The sequence below is a fragment of the Perissodus microlepis genome, chromosome 3, assembly GCF_051167445.1.
Source record: "Perissodus microlepis isolate ML-2025 ecotype Zambia chromosome 3, ASM5116744v1, whole genome shotgun sequence".
NCBI classification, from domain to species: Eukaryota; Metazoa; Chordata; class Actinopteri; order Cichliformes; family Cichlidae; genus Perissodus; species Perissodus microlepis.
In genome coordinates this window covers 6,287,999-6,308,089 of record NC_140463.1, presented here as the reverse complement: position 1 = coordinate 6,308,089, position 20,091 = coordinate 6,287,999, and the positions used below count along the sequence as shown (strand labels likewise).

Here is a 20,091-nt window from a genome sequence, read left to right as displayed (position 1 = left end):
CAAGAAATGTGTTCAAGCAATCGAGAAAAACTGTAAAATCAAAGATATGTGAGCAGCTCAGTTACACCAAAGGAACATCATCTCTTAGTAAACCTTATTAAACACAAGAATTTGAGGTATACAGAAACAGCAGAGTCTGTATGTGTGTGTGAGAGAGAGAGAGAGAGATATTCAGGTAACATACTGGGTTACTGCACATGCTCACACCTTTTCAGCACAACAGGTGCAGTTTAGTGTATTACTGCCTCCTACTGGAACAATGATGTCATTGTTAGTGTATCACTAAACTATTACTTAAACTTGATCTATGTTACTGTTGTCGTGACACCTGGTGTAGAAAGAGATTGCATTCCCTCCGGTGTCCTTTAAATCACAGCTGAAGGTCTTAATATCTCGCCTTCTGTGAGGAAAAATGGCTAAAACAGAGCTTTTCTCTATTTTGTAAAAATAATTTATTCTTAATCAAAGATAGATCAAAAAATAAGTCTAATCAGTGTATTAATGAGACATGTAGTGGCGTGTGTGGTGCAGGATGGGATGTTTAATATATAAAATGTTTAAATTTAATAAAAGACATTAAAAAAATTCTAAAGTTTCTACATTTTATTTCTAATTTTATTTTTACAACTTTGTCTGGTGACGTTAAACTCCTTGTTAACTCTTTTAATGAACACAGCCTTCCAATTCTCAGTCAGGTCGCTCTGTACAAAACCAGCTTTGCTTTGTCAGTTCCTGCAAACTCTTTATGGTTAAAAAATTAAACTTGTGGTCTTTGATGTTCCTGTGAAAAAGCAGAACATCTATGGAAGTCCACGGGTCTGACTGTCCATCGTGAATACTTCAAAGAGCTTCTTCACTTTTATAATGAGTCAGTGAAAGAGGCAAGATCCTCTTATTTCAATAAAATCATAAATAGTCAGAAGTATTGTTTCTCCTCCACCTCAGCATCCTGTGTTACTGTCACAGTCTGCAGGAGCAGACTGTAGGAATTTGACGTGGAGGACCCAAAATGCAGACACAAGGAACTTGGACCAAAACTTGAGTATCAACAAAAAGTGAGCTGTTTAATAAGGCTGGTAAAAAAGGTACAAAGAAAGGGCAAGGCAAACTAAAGTAAACTAACATCAACCTAAACTGGGAGAACTAAATAAACGCCAAGAAAAACCTAGACATGAAACGTGGCGTGAACAACAGACAACCTGACAAAGAATGAACAGAAACACACAGACTAAATACACACAAGGGTGATTAGGGGAAGTGGAAACACATGGGGAAACAGCTGACACTAATCTGACATAACGAGACACAGGAAGCAAAGCTGACTATGCTGAACTAGGACACAGACTTTCACAATAAAACAGGAAACATGAGACGCAGACATATAAACTTGATAATATAAACTTGACATAACATAAGACATGCAGCTTGAACACATAAAGGGCAAAGGGAGACTAAAACACTGGGGTAGGAGACGCAAGGGGAATCGAAATAGACAAATGAGCTTAGATAATTTAATGAACTTAAAAATAAACCATGAACATCAAACATGAACTAAAACTTAAAACGCTGGGTCAAAAGACCCAGGATCATGACAGTTACTTTCTGATGATGAGTGCAATACATTTCTCAAACCATTTTTACACAAGCTGATTGACTTGAGATCCTAAATCTCCTCCAGTGGCTCCCCTTATGGAGGTGATAATCCTTAGTGTCCTGGGTCATTTACTTTTTCTGGAATTACACTTTCTGCTTTCTGGTTCTGGTGGCTGTAGCTCCAGAGGTGGAGCAGGTCATCTACTGATTGGAAGGTTGCTGGTAGGCTCCCCCTAGTCTGCATGGGCAAGATTTTAACACCAATTTTCTCTGACTTGTGTGTATGTTGTTACATCCCCCTCTGCTAGGCGGCAGGATGGGAGTAACATACACGAGCCGCCACACAAAAACCGAGTAAAATAGAAGGTTTTATTGCAACTTTTAAACAGAAAACCGACAGGGCTGCTCAACAGACTGGGAAACGAATTAACACATGTAAAGCAATGACACAAGCAAACGTAAAAGCTAAGGGATAACTAAGGCAAGGTAGCCTCACAAAATTCTAATCAAAGCAAGCTAGCATCTCAAAACTCTAATCAGGTTTAAGTTCAAGCATGCATCAAGGTTAACACACAAAGTTCAGCATTATGAACAATTCAACACCGTTCAAAGAGGGAGGCACGAAGGGCAAACTGCGTGTTCAGTCCTAACCATTGAGACTGCTCTCTTGAAGGTCTGTAATGATCTTTTAATGGCTTCTAATGCAGGGATTTTTATCTGTAATCATTTTCTGTAATATTGACCATAAAATCCTACTTAATAGACTTCAGGTTTTGGCTGGTGTATCTGGCTCTGTGTTTTAATGGCTTTTACTTATTTCATAGGACTCTGTTAATAGAAACAAGTTCACCTCTAACACTGCCTCCCTGACCTGCAGGAATCTTCCTGTAAAATTAATCCCATAAAAACTTGGTCGGTAAATATATAAACAATTGTCTTTGTTTTCAGACAAGCAATGCATCTTTTAATCCTTGCTTTAATGTACAAACTTTGTCCCTAATGTGAAAAGTAAACCTAGCTACTAACAAAGGCTGGAGGGTGAACCATGGAGGTTATCATTGGTGAGTGTAATGTGGGGAAGGAAAGCATCCAGCACAGGGTGCCACGAAAAGACGCGGCTGTGAAAAAACAGAGCCGTACATTGACCACAGCACCTCAGGTGATTCTGGTGGGTAAAAGAAATGTGATCTGATTTCATCACCCGTCGCCTCTTTAACACACCAGTAGTGTCCTTGTATGTCTGAACAGGGGTGAACAGCCCTCTGTCAGTTCAGTTCAATTAAATTAAATTAAATTAAATTAAATTCAAATTTTTTATTGTCCCACAAGGGGAAATTAGTTTAGCAGCAGCCAACATAAAAGTAGACAAAACAATAATATAAAATAATAATGACAATAATAGTAATAGAAAGTCACAGGATGGTTATTTGCCATTAAGAAGACGGGATGCAGTAGGGATAAAAGAAAGGCAACAACTTAAACTCACTATGAAGTGGCTCATACAATTAGCAATAGAATGAGTCAGCAGATGGGATATATTAGGATTTTCCCAGAGACACACCCATGCCTCTGTGAAACACACACAGATAACATAGAATACAACACACACATACAAATGGTCTAACTGAAATTGTTTGGATTTCAAATAAACAGCACTTGCAGTTGAATGACTCAAAGCTAATTGTATGGTATGATCATGACCCTGGGATGCAGGTGACTCACTCAGTCCAACTGTGTCATGTTTTTTGGACCGTACAGCAGCCTCTGTGGACTCACGATGTTTGGGCTGCACAGCAGAATTATGTTGATGTGACTGTACAGTGGTCTATAACAGGAAAGCTGAGTTCCCCGCTTGTCAGCCATCGCTCCATAGGTTCAGTTCAGTTCATTTTTATTTCAAACATATACATTCACCAACATTTCATAATATCATTCAATGCAGTTGTTTGAAAAGGAGTAGCCAGAATTAGATACTTATTTAGCCCTACCCCCTTAGGTTTACATCTCAATCATTTCCTCATCATCTAAATTTGAACAACAAAAACTTATACAATGGTTTCAACTTAGAACATAACGTCACAAAAAACATTTTCTCATATTCAAAGGAGCTTGCAAAGAAAAGCGTCTGGACTTCTTTAAGTTTACTTGAAGACGTTTCACCTCTCATCCGAGAAGCTTCTTCAGTTCTAAGGTCAAATGGTGGAGAGTCCCAGATATAAACCTAGTGGGAGTATCCCCCCACAGAGGGACAAAAGGACCCCCTGATGATCCTCTAATCGCCTGAGCCAAGGTGTGAAACTGGGTGTGGGTCCCAATCAGCCAGAGTTTCGGGTGTGTTCATTGTGAAACCTGGCCCCACCTTATCATGCGAATTCCTGAGGTCAGATGGCCCAGGATGTGAGTGGGCGTTAAGGCGTCTGGGAAGGGATCTCAAAACTGGATTATAGATGGCAGAGAGTTGGTGTCGTAAACCCCCGCCTCTGTTCAAAGATGGTCGCTCACAGTGGACATAGATGGCTTCTTTCAAACCATGACCTGGATGACTGAGAACCTTCACAGACATATTTTCTCATATTCCACTAAAACTATGTTTAGATTTACTGACTTGCAAAAGAAAATAAACATCACTTCGACTGCTGTCTTGGGGTTAATTACATTTTCTTCATTCTTATACTTAAAACTTCTTTTTTGAGTTTTTTTAAACTCGTTTATATAATAAACATATAAGTAGATATTCCTCTAACACTTTACGATTGTAGTCTGTTTTCTCACTCACCCATAACGAATGGTGTGCATTAAAATGCCCACACCATATAATATTTCCTTTCATGTCTATTTCCTCCAGCTTATATCTTAAAGTCGATAACTTACTGTAAAGATAAAGGAAATGCGACTTTCCAAACATAGCGGAGGTGCCGTTGTTGTTTTCTGGTGATGCAACTTCCGTCGACAGACGATTGGTAGTCTACAGTGGGCCAGCTCTCCTATTGGTCCACAGTTTGCGGGCGGGGCGAGCCCTTCTAATAATCAGAAGAAAGTTTGAAAGAAAAACTGCCAAACAGCTGCAACACTGAGTCATATTTTATTTTCTGAGCTTCACAAAATGTTTAATTTTTGACCTGCGGTGACAGTCTGCGCTCTGCTGTCACACTCACACATTTATTAGAGGAAGTTAAATGTAGCTCCGCCCCCCAACCTGTTTGGAAGGATTTGAAGATGTTTTTTTTTTTCTTTTTGAGCGTCGTTCCAGACCATACTCCATACCAGTTGGTGGCGGTATTGCACCTTTCAATTGTTTGCCAACCGCCAGTACAAATGTAAGAAAGAAGAAGAAGAAGAAGCTCCGCCCCCCCACGTGTTTAACATGCAACAAAGGAGGAAACTGGCTGTTCTTCGTTCTCAGTAAAGAGAGTCGAACAGACGATCAGACTGAGCTCAGACCAAACTAGCAGCTTCCTCTGAGTGAGTCCAGCTACAGGAGAGAAAAGTGGAAAACTCCAACACTGCTGCTTCAAGCTGCTGACGCTCCACACACTGAATGTGAGTTTGAGCAAAAACACGACTCAAAGGAAGTTTCAGTGAAGGTCGTAGAGGAGGGAGGGGAGCCAGGACTGACTGTACTTCCTGTCTGCTGTTTTCAGCTTCACTCACAGACTCAATGGCTTCCAGATCAGAGGAGGATCTCTGCTGTCCGGTCTGTCAGGAGATCTTCAGAGATCCTGTTCTTCTGTCATGTAGCCACAGCTTCTGTGAACACTGTCTGAAGAGATGGTGGAGAAAAAAACGGGCACGTGAGTGTCCAGTTTGTAAGGAAATATCTTCAAAGAAGCATCCACCTTTAAACCGAGCTTTAAAGAACCTGTGTGAGTCGTTCTTACAGGAGAGAGATCAGAGAGCTTCAGAGGCTCTCTGCAGTCTGCACTCTGAGAAACTCAAACTCTTCTGTCTGGACCATCAGCAGCCAGTGTGTGTCGTCTGCAGAGACTCAGAAAAACACACCAATCACAGATTCAGACCCATCGATGAAGCTGCACAACAACACAAGAAGGAACTTCAGGAAACTCTGGAGCCCTTAAAGAAGAAGTTAAAGGTTTGTGAAGAAGTTCAAGTGAAGTTTGATCAAACAGCAGAACACATTAAGGTCCAGGCCCGACACACAGAGAGGCAGATTAAGGAGCAGTTTAAGAAGCTTCACCAGTTTCTAGCAGAGGAAGAGGAGGCCAGGCTGGCTGCACTGAGGGAGGAAGAGGAGCAGAAGAGTGGGATGATGAAGGAGAAGATGGAGGCTCTGAGCAGAGAGATAGCAGCTCTTTCAGACACAGTCAGAGCCACAGAGGAGGAGCTGAGAGCTGAAGACGTCTCATTCCTGCACAACTACAAGGCTGCAGTGGAAAGAGTCCAGCGCTGCCCCCTGCTGGATGATCCACAGCTGCCCTCAGGAGCTCTGATAGACCAGGCCAAACACCTGGGCAACCTGACCTTCAACATCTGGAACAACATGAAGGACATGGTCTCCTACACTCCTCTCATTCTGGACCCAAACACTGCTCATCCAAAACTCATCCTGTCTGAAGATCTGACCAGTGTGAGACGAGGAGGAGAGAAGCAGCAGGTTCCTGATAATCCAGAGAGGTTTGATTCTGCTTGCCTTGTCCTGGGCTCTGAGGGCTTTAACTCAGGGAGTCACAGCTGGGATGTTGATTTTGGAGACAGTACATGGTGGGTACTCGGTGTGTTTGCAGAGTCTGTGCAGAGGAAGGGAAAAATACCGTCTGGATTATGGGGAATAGGGTTCCATGAAGGTAAATACTCAACACTCTCACCATCAGCTCCATCAACTGCTCTCTCAGTCCAGAAGAAGCTCCAGAGGATCAGAGTGAATCTGGACTGGAACAGAGGAAAGCTGTCGTTCTCTGATCCTGATACTAACACACACATACACACCTTCACACACACTTTCACTCACAGGATGTTTCCATTCATTAACACTGGTGGTAAAGTGAAGGTGTGTCCGTTGAAGGTGTCAGTGTCAGTGCAGCAGATGAGTTGAGGATGATGATATTTCTAATGTTGTTTCCTGTCAGTGAGTTGAAGCTGTTAAACTGCAGCTGTCCTCCTGCTGCCTCGTTGTTCCAAAGCTCTTTGTTTCTCTTTTAGTTCTCACTGTTTCTTTCTGTTTCTGCTGTCCACCTTTTCACATGGAAAATCATTTCACTGTTTCTCACTGAATGACTCCCCAAACTAGATTTGAAATTCTATCAAGTTTCTAATCATTACAAGTGATTCATGTTTCTATTTGATGTGTGAACTATTAAGCTTTAGTAAGCTATTATTAAGTTCTTATTTCATCATCTATAAAGCATTACTTCTCCTTACTGTTCATTTCTAAATGTTTATTCTTGATTAATAAAGCCCCATATAACATGTTCATTGTATCATTTTTAAGTAAGTGATAAAGTATTTAGATGCACATCTGTCTGTCTGTCTACATTTATTTATATATATACATATACGGAGCTCCATTAACAGATGAGCTCCATGTTTATGTGTTAATAAATGTTTTATAAATGCTTTTTTTTAATCTAATTTTGTAATTCATTGTTTGCCACAGTTACAAGTTATTAAGTATTTTTTGTGACCTCATCTAAAGTGAAGTGTAATTTTTCCTTAAACTGTTTTTATAGTTGACTCAAAAAAGTCTCACATGTCTTCACAACAGAAAAATGTCACAAAGCACAAAGAGATGTAAAACATTCAAATATTCTTTTGCCAGATTGAAACAAAGCCCACCTGAGGTTTGCAGGAGAAGAGTCTGAGTTTGTAGGAGGAGTTTAAGAGCGAAAGATGCTCTGAGCCTCAGGATAGCCCAGCTTAAAAATAAAATATGAATAATGTTATAACGAAACAATATTTCACAAATAAGTATAAACACCATGAACAAATTATCCATCATGGCATTTGATCGACTTTGTCTGATTATAAAGAAATTGAGATCCTTCTATTGTGGAAGTAATGAGTCAGCAAACTGCAAAATGAAAATGAAATCATGTTTAGGCAAAACCTGTTTAAAAAACAAAAAAAATCAAGTGCTTTCTTTGAACCTTCAGGCGTTTTCTTTTTTGTCCTCTATATTAAAAGTGTTAACATTACAACAATATGAATTGGGACCAATTTAAGAACGCATACATACAGAAACCCATGAAAGTTTAACAGTGTTTGAGAGAGCTCACGAACACTTGGTGGACTGACAGTACAAGCTCTTATGAACTTAACAGGAAGACTTCAAAGTGTAAGAAGCAGTGTGTAGATCACTGGTGCTTACACACTTATCTGTAGTTTGTTACTCATCAAGGATTACGAGAGTTACCAATTCTGAGAGAACTGGGTGAGGTAAGGAGAGGGAAGTGACGGAAAATGCCGTAGGTCACATTAGATGCTGGAGAGTTGACAAGGAAAAAAACCCTAAATGTTAGCTCAGAAAGCTTCAGTTATAGTATACAATCAATTGACAAATAATAAACCAAATTTGTATAATCATCTTCAACAGCCTGGAGCACAGGGAGGAGAAATTAGACGAACCAAGAATACAACGACTTTACTGACATCCTGGAGTCAGTTGATAGGCGATTGTCCAGCTTGGATGCGATGTTGTCCCTGCTGAAGATTTTACACCAGCAATTTAAATCCCTGCGGGAATCTCTGGAATTCAGCCAGAATAAGATGGAAACAGTCGCTGCTAAAAAGTCCTCGCTACGGGACTGAGTTAAGTCTGTAACTGAGAATGTGACCCATCTTAATACAGAAAATAAATGCAAGCCTGTAGTATGAGAGAAAACTGTGTTTTCTGGTATCTCAGAGTCTGCTGAAGAGGATGCAGAAGCAACTAATTAAAAGCTACGATCAAGTCCATCGTCTCAGACCTTAGAGGGTGCCAGGAGACAGCATCCTGTTGTGGCCAAATTCTGACATTTCAAATAGAAAGACCAGCGAAGAGTTGCATCAACGCTAAAGGATTGGACTTCAGCATAAACCACCATTTCCCTAAAGAGATCCTGGAGCAACGCAATGTCCTGTTCCCAGTCTTCATTAATAAGGGCTCTACGTGGACAGACAGCTCTATCGTGACCCTGCATCACGCCCTGGTTATATTAACATCACTGCAGATTAGAATCTGAAATGTTGCTTCAGACGCCAACTACACTTAAAGAAAACAGTTCTGTGAAAATGAATTCTTGCTGTAGAAAAAGTTCAAAAATATTCAATATTCACAGCTTCACTAAAAAGATATTTGATTAAATATGAAGATTTTGTAACGCTGTTGTACTTTGTATGAAAACAAAGTGAAAAAACATGGACGTATTATTATTATTTATAGGTAATTATGTTATGATTGTACTGCTTTGGCCCACTTTACATCTAATTAGGCTGTATGTTGCCCCGTAAACCAAAATGACTTTGACACCCCTGATATACACTATAATAACCAGACTGGAACATCAGCATCTGTCCTCTGGGAAGCAGGGAAAGCTGTGATGAGGTAAAATTATTTATTTCTTCTTTTTTTTTTTAATGAAAAAAGAACAAAAAATATTCCTGAATTGAAAAAAAAAACATCACCAAGGGTGCTAGTTACATTCATAGGAGGAGATCGAGATAGAGAGGGATCCAGGGGCAACAACAAGAGACAACATCGACACATTAGAAAGGTATAGTAAAGAAAATAAGTGACACCAAGAAAAGAAGCAAAATCTGAAACCACTTCAATTTTATTGACAATACAAAGGCAGAGTGTAGAGTGTGCAAGAAAAGGATATCACATAGAGTCAAAGGAGCTTGCAAAGAAAAGCGTCTGGACTTCTTTAAGTTACTTGAAGACGTTTCACCTCTCATCCGAGAAGCTTCTTCAGTTCTAAGGTCAAATGGTGGGGAGTCCCAGATATAAACCTAGTGGGAGTTTCCCCCCAGGAGGGACAAAAGGACCGCCTGATGATCCTCTAATTGCCTGAGCCAAGGTGTGAAACTGGGTGTGGGTCCCAATCAGCCAGAGTTTCGGGTGGGTTCATTGTGAAACCTGGCCCCACCTTATCAGGCGAATTCCTGAGGTCAGATGGCCCAGGATGTGAGTGGGCGTTAAGGCGTCTGGGAAGGGATCTCAAAACTGGATTATAGATGGCAGAGAGTTGGTGTCGTAAACCACTGCCTCTGTTCAAAGATGGTCGCTCACAGTGGACATAGATGGCTTCTTTCACTCCTCTTTCAAACCATCTGTCCTCTCTGTCCAAAATGTGAACATTGGCATCCTCGAAAGAGTGTCCTTTATCCTTTTGACCTTAGAACTGAAGAAGCTTCTCGGATGAGAGGTGAAATGTCTTCAAGTAACTTAAAGAAGTCCAGACTCTTTTCTTTGCAAGATCCTTTGACTACGATGACCTGGATGACTGAGAACCTTCACAGAGATATCACATAGAACTCAAACAACCTGCACAGACACCTGAGAACAGTCCACCCATCAGTGCACTGGGAAGATAAAACACAGTCAAATGAGAGTGATATTAATGAAGGTGCCAGTGTGTCTACTGCAACTGTAGCTGCTGCAGTATCTACAGCATCATGCAGTATACCACCACAACCACCTAAACCAACCCAGAGCTCTATGAGAAAGTTTTTGCAGACGTCTGTGACCCCAGCAAGACAGAACTCAATTGATAAAGACCTGTCCAAAATGATTGCACTTGATTTCCAACCATTTTTAGCTGTGGATGATAAAGGATTCAGGAACTTATTCATGCACTGAATCCTATGTATGTTTTGTTGCATGCAGATTGAGGATAGTTTCTTGCTGATGGTTGAAGTCTCGCATAGTCAAGAGTCTGTTTAGTTTAACTGTTGCTCCGAGTGCTGATGTGACGTTGTGCGGGTCCCTAGCACTTGGCCATCTTTACTCTCTGTATAAGAGCAGCATCAACGAGGTCATCCCTGTCAGTGTGGCAGTAGAGGGTGTTGTCCCAGTGGGTCTTGTACAGCTGGTTAAACTATTGTGGCTGCTTGTCATGCCCCTCCACACTGAAGGACCTTGTTCCTCTGCTCAGTGGTAAGTGATAATTTGTCCTCTATCAGGCTAATCTCCACAAACACAGAGCAGAACATTTCCAGCTTTTCAAATCCAGGATGGCTTTTGTACTGCAGGCATCTTCCTGTAAAATGAATCCCATACAAACTTGGTCGGTAAATATATAAACAATTGTCTTTGTTTTCAGACAAGCAGTGTGTGTTTTAATCTGTGCTTTAATGTAAAAACTTTGTCCCTCATATGAAAAGTAAACCTAGCTACTCACACAGGCTGGTATCATTGGTGAGTGTAATGTGGGGAAGGACAGCATCCAGCACAGTGTCAGATGCCTCCTTGTCACTCTGCAATGTTTCATCGGGATCATCTGGCTCGGGTCGCTCAGGCTGAACCACCTCCTCCCCAGGACCAGGTCCATCACTGACGATGTCCTACAGAGAGAAAATTACAGAGTCTCCTCTGCTCTGGCTGAACAAGTACTCCAGTCTGAACAATTCAGTGGATGTGAGATCAGCTGGGCCACAGATGTTTACTTCTACAGGTTCTCCAAACAGCTGCTGACAGCAAGTGTTGAGGCGATTGATCAGTGCTGCAGAGTAAATCCTTTACCACCAAATACAGCATCTGAGCTCATCCTTCCACCCTGCAATGCCACTTATCAGTGAGGACCTGAATACAACAATAATGAAGGAAATGACGATGATATGACTACAAGTGTAATTTGTCACAAGTATACAGATTACAGCCGTGTACCTGAAATCATGTTAGGAAGTTATTCGTGAAAACCTTCCAGGCTGTTGCTTCCACGCAGACATTTTTAATCGGGAACATCCACGTTGTTTTTTTCTTGTGGTAGCCACCCTGTACATGTTTGTGTCTGCTGGGTCCTGAATGCACTCCAGGTGTCACTGCTGTGCTGCCCTCAACAATGACCCCTGGAAATAAACAGACAGAGAAACTTTGTGTGATCTTCAGTTTGTCCCAATGTAAATTCTTGTTTTAATAACCTTCTGGAATGAGGACTTTCCTATCAGGTGTTTTGAACAGACTCACTCCACCCTCATCCAGCCCAGCTGGAACTTTCAGCTCCTCAATAACCAAATGGATGATCCGAAATGTTTCCTGAGGCCTCAGTGTGACCCTCCGCACATGCTGTTTTACCTGTCCCTGGAAATGTACAGGCAGACAACTTCAGACACAGACTGCATTGTTACTGGGTCCTTTGCTCTGGCGACCCTTATAAGCAGCTCGAGGTCTTCGCGGCTTTAAGGCAGCAGCGCCCCAGCTAGTGCAGACTTAAATGCAGAGTACTTTGCACGAGACTCTGTACGGATGGCTGCGTCAAAACAGGGGATCCAGTGAAAGATGTCCAGACACACAACCATCCCACTGTCCACCCAAGGCTGAAACAAGGCCTCTACTACTGATGGTCCCTTTGCACGACAACAAGCATCCAAAATGTTGGGAACAGGCTGGTTGGCCAAGTGAAACCTCTCAATGACTCCACATCACATTGGTTCCAGCTTGTCAAAGGACTCCTCACAGGTTAGCACAGAGTGTGATTCGTGTGATTCTCTTTATCTGCCGGTTCTGTCTCTCAGAAGGCAACATTCTTATCCACACCACGCCTGCAAGGACTGTCACCATTAAGATCTTGATGTTAAATTGAGTGAGCGATTGAAAAATTTAAAAAAACTTAAAGCTTTTAAAATACACGTGAACATGATGGTCATTTTACTCACTTGCTAGTCAAGATGGCAGGGAACATGGTTTGATGTCCCTCAATGAGCTGTGATTAAATTGCTGAACTCCAGGCGAGCCACCAACCCACTTTTCCTCCTCTGCCACTTCTGCCTTTGTCCATGGTCTACAGCACAGGACCTCAGTAAGCATCGTGTACCAGTTGGACACATCACAGATGTGACGTACCTTAAGTTTATAAGGAAGAAGAGGGAAAATGTAAACATGAATCCGGTGGCGGTTTTACTGTTTACATTGGAGTAAAATATTAATGTGAAATTACACGGTGGTGATAGCCAGACTTATATAGGTGAACCTACTCACACTCATCAGCTTGAGGATACTTCTAGGAGCACTTTCATACTCCAACAGAGTGCCACAAAAAATATGCGGCTGTGAAAAAAAGAGCTGTACACTGATCACAGCACCTCAGGAGGTTCTGGTGGGTAAAAACAAATGCGTATATATATGTCTGAACAGGGGTGAACAGCCCTCTGTCAGTGTCCTTTTTAAGCCAGCAAAAGTCAGCAGATGGGATATATCAGGATCTTCCCAGAGACACGCCCATCCCTCTGTCTCCACCTGAAACACACACAGATAACATAGAATATTGGTTATTGGTAACTTTATTGTCCCTAACGGGAAATTGATTTGCAGTATGTCCGTACAAACAAACAGACAACCAACACATCACATACACACTCCAAAATAATATAATATAATATAATATAAGCCTGAGAAAACAACCTAGATTTTTCATCAAAAAAGTGCAATGTGCAATGGCAACAACACTCATGGTTTAGTGTTATTAACTATGATAATAGCAGTAGGTACAAAAGACAATCTATGTCTCTTTGTCTTCACTGCAGGCACTTTATAACGACGACCTGATGGAAGCAGTTGAAAATCATTAAAGAGAGGATGATCTGAGCACAACAGGACAGAGGTGGCCTTCCTCAGCACCTGCCTGTTATAAAAGTCCACAAGCTGGACCTGAGACCTCCCTGAAATCTTACCAGCCAATTTAACCAGGTTGTTAAGTCTGGTCTTATTATTCAGGGACATATTACCGTACCAAGCAATGATACAGAAAGTTAAAACAGATTCAATAAAACTTTTAGAAAAAAAGAGTCATCATTTCAGATGAAACATTAAAACCTCTCAACCTCCTTAAAAAGTACAGTCTTTGTTGAACCTTTTTCACTGTAGCAGCAAGATGTGACTCAAAGGACAGAGTCTTATCAAGAACAACCCCCAAATACTTATAACTGTCCACCAGTTCAATGGCTGCACCATTTACCACTGTTAGTGCAGGATGGGGGAATGTCTTCCTGAAGTCAATAGCCATGTCCTTGGTTTTCAAGGTGTTAATCATTAAGAAGGACTGATTACACCACGAAACAAACTCATCCACAACAGGCCCATGGGAATCCTCTTCATCATGAAGGAGGCTTACAATGACTGTGTCATCTGCATATTTAATGAAATGCCTGTTGGCCTGTGTACTGCGACAGTCATTAGTGTACAAAATATACAGTAGAGGAGAGAGACAACAACCTTGTGGTGAGCCAGTAGAAGAGTTCAGCTGTTTGGAAAAACAACCGTTTACTCTCACACACTGAGATCTGTCAGTTAAAAAGTCTAAAATCCAACCAATGAGATTAAAATCAAGTTTAAACTGGTTAAGAAGCTTATCAACTAAAAGATGTGGCTGGATAGTATTAAAAGCTGAAGAAAAATCAACAAATAAGAGCCGAGCATGAGCTTTGGCGCCATCAAGATGGCGATAGAGGAAGTTCAACAGAGTGACCACTGCATCATCAACACCTCTACGAGGCCTGTATGCAAATTGTAGTGGGTCTATAAGCTTCCTACTTGCTGCAGGATCTCCTTCCTGACAAGTTTTTCAAAGGACTTCATCACTAAGGATGTTAGAGCGACAGGCCTAAAATCATTTAATGATGTAGGTTTTGTGGTCTTGGCAACTGGAGAAATAATTGATTTTTTCCATACCTCTGGAACCCTCTGTTGCTGAAGAGATAAAAGAAAAATGTAATAAAAAATATTGCATAATTGCCCAGCACATGTTCTAAGCACCTGGCCACATATATTATCAGGACCTGGACTTTTGTTACTCTTACTCATTTTAAAAAGATTTCCCACCCTTCTTTCATCAAAGAACAAAGCTGGGGGGGGGGGCTCTGGTGCTCTCTATTAAGAAATCAAGTGTATTCCTTGAATTATAATTATCATTAAATCTCAAATAAAATCTGTTCAGCTGATTGGCTAACTGAGAGTCTGAACTAAAACCAGGGAGACTTATCTTATTACAGTCACTGTAACAGTGACCAGTCATGTGTTTCATGCCTGCCCAGGCCACCCTTAAGTTATTGCTACCCATCTCCGCCTGTACCTTATCCTTGTATTTTATTTTGGCTTTTTTAATTTCTGATCTGATCTCCTTCCTAATTTCTCTAACTTTCAAGATATTCCCTTCAATAAAAGCTTTTTTCCTTTCATGAATCAGCCTCATAAGAGCTTTTGAAGACCATGGTTTGTTATCAGGGAAAAAATGCACAACCTTTGAAGGAATAATCATGTCTCTGCAAAAGGAGATATAGCTGCAGACAATGTCAGTGAGTTCATTAATGTCTCTACATGATTCTATAAACACCGACCAGTCTGTACAGTCAAAGCAGCCCTGCAGGGCTAAAGAGGCATCGTCACTCCAAACCTTTATGCGGTGTTTCCTCACTTTCTCTCTTCTCAGTACAGTCTTGTAAACTGGCAGAAGATGCACCGTGTTGTGATCCGAGGATCCGAGGGCAGGGCCAGCCACAGATGTATACGCACCTTTTATGGAACCGTAACAAAGATCCAGAGTCTTATTGAAGCGTGTGGGGCAGTTCACATACTGATAAAAACTGCTCAGTGTTTTCTTTAAGTCGCAGCGATTAAAGTCCCCAAGAACAATATTAGGAGCCTCAGGAGAGAGAGATTGTAGTGAGTGGATGACGTTGAAGATGGTGTCAGTCACATTCTTAGGATTTGCTTTAGGGTGGATGTAAACGATGGTGACGTTGATCTGTGGGAATTCCCTCGGCAGATAAAACGGCCTCAAAGACACAGAGAGGAGCTCAATGTCAGGCAGGCACACTTGTCTATGAACGGTCACGATTTTACACCATTTCTGATTTATATACAAACACACCCCTCCTCCTTGCAATTTCTGGGTAGCTCCGGGGTCTCGATCCAAACGTATGGGAAACCCGAAGCCATTTAGTTCCAGAGAACAATCAGGGTCAGAATCCTTGAGCAAAGTCTCTGTGAATGCCATTAGACATATATCCCTGTAGTCACGTAAGTGTGCGACATTCAAATGCAGTTCATCCAAATTACTCCTCAGAGACTGCACATTAGCCAGGATTATTGATGGTAAAGGAATACGATTGTATCGTATTTGCTTCTGCAATCGCTGACCTGGCCTCCCTTCTTACCTCACTTCCTTGCTTTGACTCTGTTAAAAACAAAAGTGCCCCTGTCGTTACTGGATAATCCATAGCTGGGAAACACTGGAGGGTGAGAAGAGGCCAGAGACGGGCCTTTCCACCGAAGATCCACAAGAAACTCCCGTGAGTATGTAATTGTTTGAGAGTAGCAATGACTCCAAACAACCGTCAGGATTGCCAGTAAAACCATGCGAAATAAAAAACCCATCTTCATTAAAAGAAGTTCCACAAACCACAAGCCGATGCTATAGGATTTCCTCAGGCAAAAAATATATATAAAGGAATAAAAGAATGAAATTAAATAAGTTAAAACACTGACACTGACAGAGAGAGACAACCTGCTGGTCGCCGCAAGAGCAGCGCCCCAATACAACACGCACACACACACATACAAATGCTCTAACTGAAATTGTTTGGATTTCAAATAAACAGCACTTACAGGTGAGTGACTCCAAGTTAATTGTATGGCATGATCATGACCCTGGGATGCAGGTGACTCACTCAGTCAAACTGTGTCATGTTTTTTGGACCGTACAGCAGCCTCTGTGGACTCACGATGTTTGGGCTGCACAGCAGAATTATTTTGATGTGACTGTACAGTGGTCTCAAACTCCTTGGACAGGAAAGCTGAGATCTGCCCAGTTCCCCGCTTGTCAGACTTCACTCCAGAGGTTGACTTGCAGACGAGGAGTGTTGGGACTTTAGTACATCTATAAATGGGATGAACAAGTAGTTTTGTAATTACGATTACTTTGTAGAAAAAGGTGGTTCCCCGTCTCTCCCTTTCTTTGTGGGTTTGTCAGCTCCATACTGTACCTGTCAAGTATGCTGGAATCATGCATACCGTCAGCAATATCATCGTGAATGTTACACACTTAAAGAAAGTTTACAACGAGCAACATATGCTGACAATAGCCATTCGCAGGTAAATGAGTATTAATGGTTTAGTAATCCTGCCTAGTATGATATTAAATATATGATACACTTACTACTTCATATATCCCACATCGTTTGTAACGAGCCACCGAAGCGGTGCCTTTTCATATTGTCCTAATGGCACCACCAGCTCTCCCAGACACTGCTGACGTGAAGGCGCGTGGATACAATCTGCTCGGAGAAGCTTCTCTGCGTGAGTCAATGCAGTGATTTGGCTGAGCAGCTCCAGTGGAGGTTTGGAGAAGACCAAACTTCCCACAGTAACGTGGCTCTTTGGTTGTTTTAAGTAGGGCCGAGTGACGATGTGCACGGGCATCGGGATTAACAACGCGAATTGCTGGTGTCGCCACTGAAAAGACTAGAAATGAGAGTAATAGGTTAGATATTGGCCATGAAGTAAAAGGGTTAAAGGAGCTTTTCATCCTCATGTCATTTCAGCTAAATCCAGATCCAAATATCTTAGAGTCGATAACTTACTGTAAAGATAAAAGAAATGCGACTTTCCAAACATAGCGGAGGTGCCGTTGTTGTTTTCTGGTGACGCAACTTCCATCGACAGACGATTGGTAGTTTGCAGCCGGCCAGCTCTCCTATTGGTCCACAGTTTGCGGGCGGGGCGAGCCCTTGTAATAATCAGAAGAAAGTTGGAAAGAAAAACTGCCAAACAGCTGCAACACTGAGTCATATTTTATTTTCTGAACTTCACAAAATGTTTAATTTTTGACCTGCGGTGACAGTCTGCGCTCTGCTGTCACACTCACACATTTATTAGAGGAAGTTGAATGAAGTTCCGCCCCTCACGTCACTCAAATGCAACAAAGGAGGAAACTGGCTGTTCTTCGTCCTCAGTGAAGAGAGACGCACAGACGATCAGACTGAGCTCAGACCAAACTAGCAGCTTCCTCTGAGTGAGTCCAGCTACAGGACAGAAAAGTGGAAAACTCCAACACTGCTGCTTCAAGCTGCTGACGCTCCACACACTGAATGTGAGTTTGAGCAAAAACACGACTCAAAGGAAGTTTCAGTGAAGGTCGTAGAGGAGGGAGGGGAGCCAGGACTGACTGTACTTCCTGTCTGCTGTTTTCAGCTTCACTCACAGACTCAATGGCTTCCAGATCAGAGGAGGATCTCTGCTGTCCGGTCTGTCAGCAGGTCTTCAGAGATCCTGTTCTTCTGTCATGTAGCCACAGCTTCTGTAAAGACTGTCTGAAGAGATGGTGGAGAAAAAAAAGGGAGCGTGAGTGTCCAGTTTGTAAGGAAATATCAGTGTATGATCCACCTTTAAACCGAGCTTTAAAGAACTTGTGTGAGTCGTTCTTACAGGAGAGAGATCAGAGAGCTTCAGAGGCTCTCTGCAGTCTGCACTCTGAGAAACTCAAACTCTTCTGCCTGGACCATCAGCAGCCAGTGTGTGTCGTCTGCAGAGACTCAGAAAAACACACCAATCACAGATTCAGACCCATCGATGAAGCTGCACAACAACACAAGAAGGAACTTCAGGAAACTCTGGAGCCCTTAAAGAAGAAGTTAAAGGTTTGTGAAGAAGTTCAAGTGAAGTTTGATCAAACAGCAGAACACATTAAGGTCCAGGCCCGACACACAGAGAGGCAGATTAAGGAGCAGTTTAAGAAGCTTCACCAGTTTCTAGCAGAGGAAGAGGAGGCCAGGTTGGCTGCACTGAGGGAGGAAGAGGAGCAGAAGAGTGGGATGATGAAGGAGAAGATGGAGGCTCTGAGCAGAGAGATAGCAGCTCTTTCAGACACAGTCAGAGCCACAGAGGAGGAGCTGAGAGCTGAAGACGTCTCATTCCTGCACAACTACAAGGCTGCAGTGGAAAGAGTCCAGCGCTGCCCCCTGCTGGATGATCCACAGCTGCCCTCAGGAGCTCTGATAGACCAGGCCAAACACCTGGGCAACCTGACCTTCAACATCTGGAACAACATGAAGGACATGGTCTCCTACACTCCTCTCATTCTGGACCCAAACACTGCAAACCCAGACCTCATCCTGTCTGAAGATCTGACCACTGCAAGATTTGGTGTAGAGAGACAGCAGCTTCCTGATAATCCAGAGAGGATTCATCATTCCTGCTCTGTCCTGGGCTCTGAGGGCTTTAACTCAGGGACTCACAGCTGGGATGTTGATGTTGGAGACAGTATATGGTGGGGACTGGGTGTGTTAGCAGAGTCTGTGCAGAGAAAGGGAAGTGTACGGTCTGGATTATGGGGAATAGTGTTCTATCAAGGTAAATATTTTGCATTCTCACCATCCGCTAAAACTGCTCTCTCAGTAGAGAAGAAGCTCCAGAGGATCAGAGTGAATCTGGACTGGAACAGAGGAAAGCTGTCGTTCTCTGATCCTGATACTAACACACACATACACACCTTCACACACACTTTCACTCACAGGATGTTTCCATACATATGGACTGAGGATGAAGTGAAGGTGTTGCCGTTGAAGGTGTCAGTGTCAGTGGAGCAGATGAGTTGAGGATGATGATATTTCTAATGTTGTTTCCTGTCAGTGAGTTGAAGCTGTTAAACTGCAGCTGTCCTCCTGCTGCCTCGTTGTTCCAAAGCTCTTTGTTTCTCTTTTAGTTCTCACTGTTTCTTTCTGTTTCTGCTGTCCACCTTTTCACATGGAAAATCATTTCACTGTTTCTCACTGAATGACTCCCCAAACTAGATTTGAAATTCTATCAAGTTTCTAATCATTACAAGTGATTCATGTTTTTTATCTGTCTGTCTATCGAGATATATGGAGCTCAATTAAAACATATGAGTTCCATGCTTGTGTGTTAATAAATGTTTTATATACTCTTCTTTATATATTCCTTATACTACTTTTATAAATATCATTTTGTAATTCATTGTTTTTGACAGTTAGAAGTTATTATGTACATAAACTGTTTTTATATTAATGAAAATAAAAGTAGCTCATGACTCAAAAAAGTCTCACATGTCTTCACAACAGAAAAATGTCACAAAGTACAAAGAGATGTAAAACATTCAAATATTCTTTTGCCAGATTGAAACAAAGCCCACCTGAGGTTTGCAGGAGAAGAGTCTGAGTTTGTAGGAGGAGTTTAAGAGCGAAAGATGCTCTGAGCCTCAGGATAGCCCAGCTTAAAAATAAAATATGAATAATGTTATAACGAAACAATATTTCACAAATAAGTATAAACACCATGAACAAATTATCCATCATGGCATTTGATCGACTTTGTCTGATTATAAAGAAATTGAG

At 41.9% G+C, this 20,091-nt stretch overlaps 2 protein-coding genes and 1 long non-coding RNA gene across 8 annotated transcripts; 2 read left to right on the top strand and 1 right to left on the bottom strand.

Annotated features, from left to right (window-relative positions):
* The first annotated feature begins 4,981 nt into the window (after positions 1 to 4,981).
* On the top strand, positions 4,982 to 8,922 carry LOC146389609 (nuclear factor 7, ovary-like). The gene is made up of 2 exons (XM_084922952.1): positions 4,982 to 5,133; positions 5,235 to 8,922. Exon 2 carries the CDS (start codon positions 5,252 to 5,254, stop codon positions 6,641 to 6,643), a length of 1,392 nt encoding a protein of 463 aa, XP_084779078.1. The 5' UTR covers positions 4,982 to 5,133; positions 5,235 to 5,251; the 3' UTR covers positions 6,644 to 8,922.
* A 419-nt stretch (positions 8,923 to 9,341) lies between these two features.
* On the bottom strand, positions 9,342 to 17,415 carry LOC146389608 (uncharacterized). 6 transcript variants are annotated; one of them, XR_014799763.1, is made up of 9 exons: positions 17,323 to 17,415; positions 16,899 to 17,203; positions 16,349 to 16,619; positions 12,725 to 12,982; positions 12,403 to 12,589; positions 11,414 to 11,595; positions 11,194 to 11,329; positions 10,929 to 11,091; positions 9,342 to 10,787 (listed from the first exon to the last, which is right to left on the bottom strand). It is a non-coding gene; the product is annotated as an uncharacterized LOC146389608 (long non-coding RNA). The 6 variants fall into 6 exon arrangements; XR_014799761.1 differs by having other exon boundaries at positions 10,929 to 11,329; positions 12,684 to 12,982; XR_014799759.1 differs by having other exon boundaries at positions 10,929 to 11,329; positions 11,414 to 12,297.
* A 240-nt stretch (positions 17,416 to 17,655) lies between these two features.
* Positions 17,656 to 19,796, top strand: LOC146389607 (nuclear factor 7, ovary-like). The gene has a single exon (XM_084922953.1). It carries the CDS (start codon positions 17,950 to 17,952, stop codon positions 19,333 to 19,335), a length of 1,386 nt encoding a protein of 461 aa, XP_084779079.1. The 5' UTR covers positions 17,656 to 17,949; the 3' UTR covers positions 19,336 to 19,796.
* The last annotated feature ends 295 nt before the right edge of the window (positions 19,797 to 20,091 follow it).